The 12,034-nt window shown below is 51.6% G+C and overlaps 1 protein-coding gene across 7 annotated transcripts in view; it reads right to left on the bottom strand.

Moving 5' to 3' along the window:
* Positions 1-867: 867 nt before the first annotated feature.
* Evi5l (ecotropic viral integration site 5 like) overlaps positions 868-12,034 on the bottom strand; it is a 41,853-nt gene continuing 30,686 nt past the window's right edge. The window contains exons 11-20 of one of the 7 annotated variants that reach the window (XM_050127419.1): positions 8,309-8,362; positions 7,288-7,320; positions 6,164-6,304; positions 5,119-5,247; positions 3,420-3,560; positions 3,161-3,316; positions 2,912-3,058; positions 2,726-2,821; positions 2,549-2,644; positions 868-2,381 (exon numbers count right to left, since the gene is read on the bottom strand). In XM_050127419.1, the coding sequence (XP_049983376.1) occupies positions 2,094-2,381; positions 2,549-2,644; positions 2,726-2,821; positions 2,912-3,058; positions 3,161-3,316; positions 3,420-3,560; positions 5,119-5,247; positions 6,164-6,304; positions 7,288-7,320; positions 8,309-8,362 (1,281 nt within the window). In that variant the 3' untranslated portion in view covers positions 868-2,093. Of the gene's footprint in view, positions 2,382-2,548; positions 2,645-2,725; positions 2,822-2,911; positions 3,059-3,160; positions 3,317-3,419; positions 3,561-5,118; positions 5,248-6,163; positions 7,727-8,308; positions 8,363-11,215; positions 11,278-12,034 lie in introns of those variants that run through there. The other 6 variants (XM_050127420.1, XM_050127423.1, XR_007589426.1 and 3 more) reach the window with 6 other exon arrangements.

Here is a 12,034-nt window from a genome sequence, read left to right as displayed (position 1 = left end):
AGTGACAGATGAGCATCAGTGTTAGATCTGTGTGACCGGAATGAATGGGAGCATTTGTAGGGGACTCAGCTATTCTGACATGGAATCAGTGTTGTGTCGTTGCTCAGTGCCATTGAGCAGTAAATAATTGTCTTTTAGTGCTCTTGACTATACCTTCCCTTCCCTCCATGAGCTGGTGCTAACCCTGGGCACTCTTCTCCCAGACAACACTCCAATGTAATGTCCCCATTCCTAAGCCAGTTTGGCATTTGATGCACTGACCTGTTTACTGACCCTCAGTAGGGGATTTCTCCAGTAGGGGAGTTCCCATTCAATAGGCTCTCTTCTCAGCCTTCCCATGGATCCCACACTGCTCTCAGTTCAAGCCCAAACTCAGCTCCTTATTGGAGCAGTCACATTCACCACCTTCCTGGTCTCATCACACACCCAAGATCTGTTCCTTCTTCCAGGATATTCTGGCTCCTCCCAGAAAATAACCCCTCCACTCCCTATTAGCAGGGCCTTTGTGCTTTTGCCCTCAGGGGAATTTCTCACCTTGTCTCCTCTGCTCTGTCTTTTCCGCTCTGGTTGTCTACTTTGGCATTACACAAATTCCCTTACCCTTAGTACCCACTCCCATGACAGCAGAGACTCCACAAAGGCAGCCACAGGCAGAACACTCCACTGGCTATCACTGGGTCCAGCTTTTCCTCAAGTTGGCATTTGGATTAGGGCATCCAAATCCACCCTGTGGCCTCTCTCACACTGACTAGCTATTGCATTCGTCTTCGAACTTCCAGAACACAAGGACGGGGTCGGCACCTTGCTGTGATTCTCCCAGCCCTTGGCTTGCTCCACTCAGCGTCCCTTGTGACTGTGTAAATACACTTTATTTTCCATCTTTCCTGCCTGGGAGACATGGAGTGTGAACAGGCAGTGTGCAAAATGGTGGTGGGCAGTGTGGAGGGGCACATGAGGGGCACAAAAGAGGGCCCCTCAGGGGTACCCTGTCCCAGCCCCCAGGCTTTTTAACACTTAAAGAGTGGGCCACCGGGAATGGAGACTGAGCTGGGGGCCCACCCAGGAAGCACCCAGGGATTGCTTGGGACGCCACTCTACCTGAGGCTCTAGAAGCACTGAGAGGGGGGTCAGCCCCCAGGGTCCCAAGATGCAGGGGGTGAGGGATAAAGGAGTCTGGGAGCATCGATGGACTTTGGCACCATTCTCAGCTCTGGGCAGAGACCACAGAAACACTTCAAGGAGATAAGGGAGGTAACTCTGACTGGGAACCTCTGGCCAGAAGTGGGGCTAGGGACACAGGAACAAGAGAACTGAGGCTGAGCACTCCTAAGGAAGGGGTTTTCCTCCACAGCCAGCCAACATGTGTGATATTAGTATTCCCCAGAGGAAGATGGGTGCTCTAGGGAAAAGGGTCTCTTCTTTGCAGCTTCTGCAGCCCTAGAGGGCGGGGAGACACTGCCCATGCCTGAGCTGGTTCCCACGGACCACTCACACCCCTGGTGGTCCTGCACACAGGATGGGGGGGGGGACTTTGGTTTCTGCTGCAGGGGCCATGATGCCTGCACCAGGCAGAAAAGCCCAGCCTAGCCATCTGACCCTGGTGGCAAGGGGCTGGCTGTTCAAAATCACTGTGTCCAGAAAGCCTGTCCTGGGGTGCTAATATCCAGTCCAAGTTGTCCTTCCTCAGACCCACTGCAGCTCCTGGGCCCCACCCAGCAGGGCCACCCTTGTCCCAAAGGGAAGCTGACTGGGAGGAGGAAGTTTTCTGCTTAGCAAGTCTTGGGACCTCTGCACTTTCGGCCCTTGTCCATATGAAGAGAGCATCACCCTCCAGGTAACTGACCCAGGCACCCCTTGAACTCAGGAGGGCCTGCGCCGTATGGACCAAACCGGGTCAACACTGCTATGTAAGACAGGCCTGCCAGTAGGCCCTGCCCTCTGTGCTGCCTCCTCCACCTGGCCCTTGTTTGGCAGGAACCACAGAGGCACGTAATTTTTAGTACTGCGGAGCAGCAAGGTCACTGACTGCTGCCCTCTCCTCCCGGCAAGTGGTGATTGCAGTCTCCAGGCTCCCAGTGAGTGGGCCCCCAGCCTCAGTTGTCCAGGCCTTGGTTGCTATAAGGCGTGGCCAGTTCATCTGCATCGCTGTCTGAGCTACCTTCACTGTCTTTGGCTGGCCTTTCCAGACGTCTGAAGAAGCGTGCGTCCCGGGGCGACAGAGGGTAGAGTGGGTCCTGCAGGGCTGCGCCCACGCCCACGCCCACGCCCAGCAGCTCTTCATCGGAAGATGGTAGGGAGTCCTCATCCAGGTGCCGTGTCAGGCTAAGACCATCGAAAGCCAGCGGGTCCTCGAAGGTTGGTGGGCCTTTCAGCAGCCGCACCTGGGGTGCGCGGAGGGGGGGGGCACCCGCGCGTTGGAGATGTGGACTGATGTGCCCACACAAAAGCCTGGCCATCAGGCGCCCTCCTCCCTTACCCTCCTAGCTTCATGCTTCATCCGGGTCCCTACACCAGAGTCTGGCCTGTCGCCAGCAACCCTTGCTCTCACCTCGGCCTTCAGCTCCTCAATCTGGTCCTTCAGCTCGCGGATGTACTGCGAAGAATCCGAGTGGTTCAGCTGGCCCTGGATACGGCCCTCCTCCCTCTGCCGGTAAGGCCAGAGTACTGGCAGTCAGAGCATGGCCAGCCCAAGGGCACCACCCTCCTCTCAGCTCCGGCAGCTCACCTGGATCTCCAGCTCTGCTATGCGCTGCCTCATCTCCGCCACTGCGGCCATACTGTCAGCCTCCCGAAGGCGCACCGCCATCACTTCCTCCTTGCTCTGAAATGGGGGGAAGGAGGTGTACAGAGGTTGGGTTAAGGAGGTGGCAAGGTCCCAGGTAGGGTCGTGGGGTCCAGGCAGGGGCTGCACCTTGCACTCAGCCTCCGCCTGCTTGCGGCGGCTTTCACTGAGTTGAGTCTGGAGTCCCTTGTTCTGCGCTGCTAGGTACTGCAGCTTCTCCTGCAGAGCTGCACGTTCTGCCTCCACACGGTTCAGCAGGTTGCGGTGGATGTTGTCCTGGAAAGGAGGACCAGAGGGCATAGCAGCAGGAGAGGGGTGGTCGTGGTTTGGTCAAGGGGCCCGCTGTGGGGGTCCCTGTCCCTCGGAGGCATGGACTACCTGGGTCTCCAGTTCAACCACGCGCTGCCGCCATTCGCGGCCATCGGCCAGGGCCTGCGCCTCGCGCAAACGCACGGTCATGAGCTCGTCCTGCAGTTCGCTCAGGACCAGCTTCCGCGGGGACTCCTTCCAGCGGCCACCACGGGAAAGATGAGCCTAGAAGAATGGCTGGAGGGGTTCTAGAGACCAGCCCCGAGGTAAGGCCCACCAGCTGCTCCGGGCACATCCTGCTGGGGGCTCCCTCACCACCCGTTCTCACCTGCCAGGTGTCTGAGAGCTCCTGCAGCTGCAATTTCAGCTCCCGCGCAGAGGCTACAGCCTCGCCCTCCCGCACCTTGAGCGCCTTAAGCTCCTCTTGCAGTCTGGCTACATTGTTCTCATCTGGTAGTGAGCTGTTTCTCTGCAGAGAGACAGTAAGTGAGGAACCCGGAAAGCTGCTTTAACTCCTTGCCTAAACTGTAGGGTCCATGCCTTGAGCCTCCCTGCTACCCGGATATTTTTCTGCCTGGGGCAGCTGATCGGAGAAAGAACCACATACCAAGGAAGCAGGGACTAGGCCCAGGGGAAGAGGACCCTCCTGTAACCCTAGCCAGGGTTCATTATCTACAAATGGGTGCAAAAACAGCTCTACTCTCTCAAGTCTGTCCTTGGGAAACCCCCTGGAACTGTGAGGCCTCCTGTAAAGATTACTGCTAATTACATAAAGCACACTGGGGCAGCTAAGGTGAGTGCAAGTCTGCTCTCAACTCCAAGATTCCACCCTTTCAGACCCATGACCCATCCTGAGAACTACATCTGCAGGGGCTGCAAGACATGTAGCAGCACCCTGTGCTCTCCCCAGGCCTGGCCTGGAGCCCCTCTTTCCAGAAACAGACAGACTGGGGACCAGCCTCTATTCTGTCCTGGTGTGGAGAGGGCCCAGTGGCTGGAGTGTGGTGGTGCTCATGATGTAACTCGGTAGGCCTGGTCCTTACTGACTCTTGTTTAGCTCTGGGTGAGGAATGCAAGACAGGTCCAGGCCGGGCATATTTCCCTCCTGTGTGGAGAAAGTATGTTGATGGGGCTGAGGCTTCTGGCCCTCACATAGCTGTAGTTGATATTGGGGAAGGGGTTTTTCTCAACTTCAATGACTTTGTGGCAGATCCCAGGAGAGTTTTGTGGTTTGGTTTGGCTTTTTTCTTTTTAAGACATGATCTCAGGTAACTCAGGCTGAAATCAGACTTGTAGCTAAGGATGGTCTGGAATGGCTGATCTTCCTTCTTCCATCTCCCCGGGGCTGGAGTTATGGGAATGTACTAGGGATGGAAGCTGGGGCTTCATATATGCTAGGCAAGCATTCTACCAACTGAAGTACATCCTCAGCTCCAGCGGGGAGATATGCACAGTGTAGTGGGATACTGCAACACTTATGATTTGAGACTGAGACTTAAGGCAGGGTTCAAGGGCATGGGGAGCTCTGTGATGAGGAGCCCTGGGTCCCTGTGCAGAGACTGTGGTGGTGTAGGGGACAACGCCTAGTTGGCAACAGGCTATAGAGCAGCATGGAGCTAGAGGGGCTTCCTCTCTGATGGGAACTGACTGACATGAGAGTAAGGCAATTTCCTGGCTGCCTCTTCTTGTTGGCGCTCTCTCTCTCTCTCTCTCTCTCTCTCTCTCTCTCTCTCTCTCTCTGTCTCTCTCTCTCTCTCTGTCTCTCTCTCTCTCTGTGTATGTATGTAGGCACATGTGTGTATGTTTGAAGAGGCCAGAGGATGATAAGAGGTGACCCCATCACTTTGCCTTATTCCCTTTAGATAGGGTCTCTTCCTGAACTTGGAGCTAGGCTAAAGACCAGTCAGCCAACCAGAGATCCTCCCATCTCTCTATCACAGTGGTGGGATTACAGGTGTATGTGGCAATGCCTGGCTTCTGAAGCTTCTAAAACTCACTCAAGACTTTTGTCTCCTTCCTAGCTATACCTTTTCCATGTCCAGAACCTTGTCCTGCATTTCTCGAAGGGCCCCCAGAGTCTCTGTCTCACGTAACCGTGACTGCTCCAGCTCTGTCTCCAAGTGGGCCACAAAGTCCTCTGTGAGGCGCGGGTTTTCCTGGAGACAAAGAACAGCAATGGTCCCTGGTCAAGACTGCACAGTGGCTAGCTTCCATGCTAATGGGTCAGAGGGCCAGTTTTGGGGCATCCTGGGTTGAGCCCATGCTCTGTTCAGGGCACTTGGCTTGGCTACCTTCCAGGGAAAACTGCACAGAAGGGATGTTGGGAATGGGACTTTCCATGACTCTAGGATGCCTCTGAGAGCCTCCAATACTCAGTCCCATGACCATGGGCAGGGCATGTGCTTCTGCAGTGTAGTGAGTTGTGGAATCATATACATGGCATGGTCAGGGACCAGGGGAAGGGTGGGGGCTCCTCAGGCCCCACTTCAAAACAGGTAACGACAGGAGAGAAGAAAGTTCCCTTTGGGCCTTTGGGTCAAAACCAAGACTTTCTCTTTCTGCCCCGGTTGCCTGAGAGGGCATTTCTTTAGGGGACCATCCCAATCTGGCCTTGGAAGGCACCCCCTTCCCCAGCCAGCCACCTGACCTCTGTCCTGTTAGGAATTCTGACTCTTTGTGCCAGCATCACTTCCTGGGTCAAATGGGCTTCAGGCCTCATGAGGTACCCCTCTTCTGGCATACCCCTTTTTAAATGCTCCTCTTGAGCCTGAGGACAATAGGTCTAGACCTTACCTACCTGTTCATTTCCTCATAGTGGGCACCCAGAGGTTCTCTGTTTCTCAGAGGAACCCTCAAGATAAGACAACTCACCTCAGGGTGGGAAATGGAAATTTTAGGATGTCCCGTGGAGTCTAGGGATAGCTGGCTGTGAGGGACAGCAAATCCACTCTAGCCTCTGGATACCCCTACCCACCTTATAGCTCTAGTCCCCGAGGGCCAGAAGGTAGGAGTGGCACATGGGCTTGTGGGAGGTGTGGTCCTGCCAGCCAACCCCACCCACGCGCCTGGTACCTGCTGTTCCTGCAGCTGCCGAATGGTGCTCTGTGCCTTCTGCAGGTCCTCTGCAGTCGAGCTGCACTGCTGTCTCACCACTGCCAACTCCCGTTTGATGACATAGTTCTCCTCAGCCTCCTGTGCCCGTGTCACCTGCCCCTGAGCACAGTGAGGATGGGGGTGGGAAGGTGCCGTGACTATCTGCTTTGGTCCCAGGCCTGGCCTCTGGGAGGCTCAGAGAGGATGTGAGAAGGGTAGAGTGAGACAGGCATGGCCTTTAGTGCTCAGAGCCTGGGATGGGGTGCCCCACAGCAGGCCTCAGGATGGTGAGGGTGGAGACAGGCAAGGACAGGCCACCTGATGGATCCTGGGAGTACTGGACATCTGTCGGTACTGCCAGCTTAAGTGACAAATGCCCCCAACTCCCAAGCTTGGGCTTCTTTCCTCATTCTGGCTCTTTGCCTCTGCCCCAAATGAAGAGAAAGATTGTTATCCAGTGCCAAAGGCCTCTGAGAGGTGGAATACACCTCTCCCTGGGGCCACTTCCTCCACCCACATCCTCTCTCCCACCCAACTTGATACTCCTTGTCCCCCATTCCAGGCTCGGAGCCACTGGTGCTGTGCAGAAGCTTCTAGAAAAGCCATCCAAGAATGAAGCAGCAGCAGAAGCAGCCGAGTGAGAGATGGTGATGGGGTGGCAGCAGAAGCAGAGAGGAGTCAGAAGGGTTGTGTGTGTGCCTGCAATTATGCATGCATGCCTGTGGGTGAGCACGTTCATGTAAGCTTAGCACAACACATGTCAAGGCCTACAACCAAACGCTCAAGGGTCCTGCGCCCTATTGGGCTGGCATCTGTTGCCCCTTGGTGGAGGAAGCCTCCTGCCCATGCTGAGTGTAAGTTTTCTCCTAAACTCACTCCCACCAATGCCTCCCATCATGGTGTTTGTCTCCAGATCACATGCCCCGCTCCCTCAAAGCATTGGTCTCCCTGGAAGCTTCTCCCTCCATGCAAGTTGCCAGGCCTGCCCCCTTGCCCCCAGAATGGCAGTGGCCAGAAAAGAGGTGGTTACTGGCTGTCTTGTGCAGTGACCCAGGAAGGGTCTGGGATGGAGAGTGCAGAGGTATATGGAAAGGCTACAGTACCTGGATTAACCTATCAGCCAGGGCCGCGCTCTCCTACCAGGCGAAGGGGGTTCCCAGCAACAGGGGAAGGAGGCAGAGCAGAAGGCAGGGGACAGGAGAGGGGGAGAGACAGACAAGAACCACTTGTCACTAACGCAGTGGGCTACCTCTAGAAGCAGGGGAGAGAGGAGTGAAGACCAGAGAACCAGCGAAGAGGACCCGGAGAAAGACCAAAGCCAGAGCCAGCTCCGTCCTGGAGGGGGGTTCATATGGGTGGGGAGATCGGGGTGCACTGGGCTGAGAAAACTCAGCAGCAGGAATGTCTCTTCAGAGAGGGCTGGGACAGGGAATGCATTTTAATCTTGAGAGAAAACAAGAATTGAGGCTTTTGGTGTGGTAATAACATCCTCTCCGTGACCCACTACCTCCTTGTGGTTGGCGAACAGTCAAATGAGGAACACTAAGGAGCAGGAAGTTGAGTTCAGAGTCATGCTAAATCACCCAAACCACCCCCAATCCTTAATCTAGTAGGGTGCTCAAGTGGTAAGGCTCCCCCCTCCTCCATCCTGCCCCTCTTCCTTTCTAGGGTGAGACTGACAAATTACAGGTTAGGGCTCCTTGTTGCCCAGTGAGAGACCTCATCCTCCCACCCATGTAGTCTGTGATTGCCATCCACTGAGTTGTGATTCAGCTGCAACCCTAGGGGCTGAATTGAGATCCAGAGTGGGATGAAGCCTTCCAAGAATACTTAATAACAGGGCAGCACAAATCTAAGTGGGGTTGTGGGCATTTGAATAAAAGGCCACCCACATATTTTGTTGAGACAGGGTTTCATGTAGCCAAGGCTAACTGGCCTTGAACTCTTGATCCTCCTGCCTCCACCTCCTGTGTGCTGAGATTACAAGAGTATGGCTACTATGCCTTCCCTACCTAGGTTTAAGTCAACTGGTTCAGAATGGAGCAATGACCCAGCCTTAATGGCTGCTGGGTGTTTTGAGGCCTGGAAATTTGAAACCTAGCAGCTGGTACCCACACTCCTCACCTTCTCTAGGGTCTCAATCCGTTGTTTGAGCAGTCGGTTCTCTGTACGAAGCCTCTACAGAGGAAGAAGAAGAGCACTTCAGAGCACATCAGAGCGCTTATAGGCACTTAATCCCCATCCACCAACCACAGAGGTCAAGGTAGGTCCCCTTAGAGACCCTTTGTTCTGGGTCATTTTCAGAAAATGAGACATATTCCTGTCTAGAAGACTCACTAAAAATACTGAGGACCTGCAAAATGATTCTTGGATAAAGGTGCGTGCTGAGGAGAGAAGTGACTCCCACAAGTTGTCTTCTGGCCTTTCATATGCATGGGATTACATACACACCCATATACATACACAAAATAAAATAAAATAAAAGTTAAAACGGATTTGGTGCTAGGAATGTGGCTCAGTTGGTAGAGTGCTTTTGTAGGATACATGGTAGCCCTTGGTTCACAAAGTCCCAGCTGGTGGTACATGCCTGTAATTCCACACTTGGGAGGCAGAGGCAGGAGGATCATAAATTCGGACTCATCGTTAGCTACATACTGAATTATAATTTTGTTTTTTTAAGACAAGGTTTCTTTGTGTACTCTGCCTGGCCTAGAACTAGCTCTGTAGACTAGACTGGCCTCAAACTCACAGAGATCTGCTTCTGCCTCCTGAGTTCAAAATGACTTTTCTTTTTTTTTTTAATCCAAACCTTCAGTAGAAACAACCCAGAATGCCTTCATGGCATGATCTCTCTCTCTCTCCTCTCTCTCTCTCTCTCTGTGTGTGTGTGTGTGTGTGTGTGTGTGTGTGTAAGGAGCAGTCAGCATCTACACTGTCCTCAGAAGTCTGCCTTAATCTTTCAAGGGCAAAGGCTTCTGTGTTTGGGGAGAAGCTGATGCCAGGCAGTGCTGACTACTTTTTGCTTTGGTCTTACCAGCCCCTGAGTTGAACTCTCTGGAACAAGCCCTCTCTCAGAACTGTGGCCTCCTGTGTTGAACATGTAGGAGACTTTTGCTTTAATCATTGTCTCTGAGACAGGATCTCATACATTCCAGGCTGACTTAGAACTTGCTGTGTAGCCAATGTTGCCTTTGTCTCCTTGATGTTGCTCCTCCCACTTGAGAACTGAGATGGTAGGTGTGTACCATGATGCTGTGTATGTGGTGTGATGCCAGGGTGTGGATAGAACCCAGGGCCTTTTAGAGACATTGCCTTGGTTATTATTCTCCTGCATATTATATAGTATAGTTAGCTTTGAGCCCTAATCCTTCTATCTCCTGAGTAGGGGATTATAGAGGTGCATCATGCCATGCTTGGCTCAGACTTCTATTCTGTGATGAGGAATTTAGGGTAAGTATCTGTGGTTTTAGGTTCCCCCATGACCCTCTAGAGAGCTGATGTATGCAGCTGTGTTGTAGCTAGCATCCTCAGCCTCTTGGTTATGAATACATGATTTGTATTAGTAGATAGCTGAGAGGCCTACCTGGCTGTGAGGGTTGGGTTTAGTTGTCAACTTGATAAAATCTTGAATCATTTGGGAAGAGAATCTCAATGAAGGACTGTCTACATTGAGTTTGCCTGTGAACATGTCTGTAGGGGATTTTCTTGATCATCTTAATTGATGTGGGAGGAGCCAGCCCACTATAGGAGGCACCATTCCCCAGGCAGGAAATCCTGAACTACAAGTGTGGAGAAATAGAGCTGACCAACATGCAAGCATCTCTTTGTTCCTGACTGGATGCCATGTGACCAACTGTCTTAAGCTCTTTCTGCTGTGACTTCCCTGGCCGCAGTGAACTGTAATCTGCAATTGTTAGCTATTTTTCTTGTCTTAAGTTTAAAAAACTTTTTTTTGAGAATTTATTTATTTTATGTGCATGCAAAAACTAGAGAGACCAGAAGATCTCTTGAGATGGAGATATAGGCAGTTGTGAACACCGGTTCTCTTAACTGCTGGGCCATTTCTCCAGACCGCCTGTTTGTCAGAGTATTTTATCACAGCAGCAGAAATGAAGCTAGAACACTTGCTATGGGTTGGTTATGGGTTCTGGACTGCTTCTGGGGGAGACACAGTGATAAACACCCAGAAAGCAACTGGAGCAAATCATGGACCTGATAGTCACTGACGCACATCACGTGTAAGGAAGCTGAGTCAGAGAAGCAGAGCCTCAGCCGAGCTGCTCAGCAAGGCTGGGTCAGAACTGTTTAAGGCCAGGTTGCTCAGTCCAAACGGAACTCAGCTGATCACTGCACCTAGCACCACCACCCACAGAGAAGCTTGGACAGGCCTGGCTGATGAGTCCTCTCTTTGCTGCTTACCCAAAATGGAAAAAAGGAGGCAGAATGAATGAGGGGTATGTAGGCTATACACTTGTCAGTTTACAAAAAAATTTTGGAGTGGGGGCCTGGGGATGTAGTTTAGTTGGTAGAATGCTTGCCTAGAATGCTTTAAGTCCCGGTTTCAATACCCAAGACGCTATAGAGGTGTGTGATTGCACATACCTCTAATCTCAGCATTCTTGAGGTGGAGGCAAGAGGATCAGGAGGTCAAGATTATCCTTTGCTAAAAAGCAGGTTTAGGTCATATACTTGCTCTATATGAGACCCTGTTTCAATTTTTTTTCCAGTTGAGGATGGTGGCACAGTAATTACAGTACTGAGGCAGGAGGACTGCAGATATGAGGACAGCTTATGGTGGTGGTGCACGCCTTTAATCCCAGCACTTGGGAGGCAGAGGCAGGCGGATCTCAGTGAGTTTGAGGTAAACCTGGTCCATAAAGCAAGTTTCAGGACAGTCAGGACTATTACACAGAGAAACTCTGTCTCAAAAAAACCCACTTAAAATAAATACATACATATATACATAAATAAAAGAAAAAAGAAATACAAACAATAAAATAAGTAAATGAGGCTGGGCATGGTGGCACATGCCTGTTATCCCAGTACTGGGGAGTCATGTTCAAGACCAGTAAGGACTGCATAGAAGACCCCATCTAAAACAAAACAAAACAAAAGACAAATCAAAGCAAACCAAAACAAAAAATCCTCAAATAAAAGTTTGCATTTGAGTATTTACATTTATATGTTTGTGTGTGCACATGCCATGGTCCTCCTGTGGAGAACATGTAGAAGTCAGTTCTCTCCTTCTACCATGTGGGTCCTGGGGATCAAACTTAGGTCATCAGACTTGGTGGCAATGCCTTCACCCACTGAGCCAACTTGCTGAGTCTAAAAGTCTCTTGTTTTATGATGCTTCAGCATCCTGAGGCCTTGCTATCTTGGGAGAGATAATACATTTCAGAACTAACTAATTGCTAGCCAGCAGGTGTGAATGTTTTCTTTCCAATACAAAAGCAGAAAGTCCAGAACCCAAGTTCTCAACCTTCTTTACCTGAAGCTTACTAAATGGACACCACTCTTATCCTAATGGTCCAGTGCTGATATAAATACTAGGAGGAAGCTCCTTGAAGCTGAGAAAAATCACTCAAATTGCCTGCTTACATTGCCTACCCTGCCTGGCCCTGAGCCTGACGACACACACCTGCCCTGCTTTTATTCTTCCTTCCTGTAGAAAGTATGCTGAAGGTTCTGGCCAGTGCTGCCTCCATGTTCTCTGACTGATATGTCCTGTTTTTTTCCTCTTGAAACAGAGTAACCAACTCTCTTTTCTTTCGTCTATACTTGCGTATGCGTATTTGTGTGTGTATGTACAGACATGTGTGTTTAAGCTCATGCCCTAGTGCACAATAC

The sequence above is a fragment of the Alexandromys fortis genome, unplaced genomic scaffold (genome assembly GCF_014885135.2).
Source record: "Alexandromys fortis isolate MF-2015 unplaced genomic scaffold, M_Fortis_MF-2015_v1.1 scaffold_271, whole genome shotgun sequence".
Taxonomy (NCBI): Eukaryota; Metazoa; Chordata; class Mammalia; order Rodentia; family Cricetidae; genus Alexandromys; species Alexandromys fortis.
Note: the sequence above shows the minus strand (reverse complement) of the source record. Positions and strands in the feature narration are given on the sequence as shown.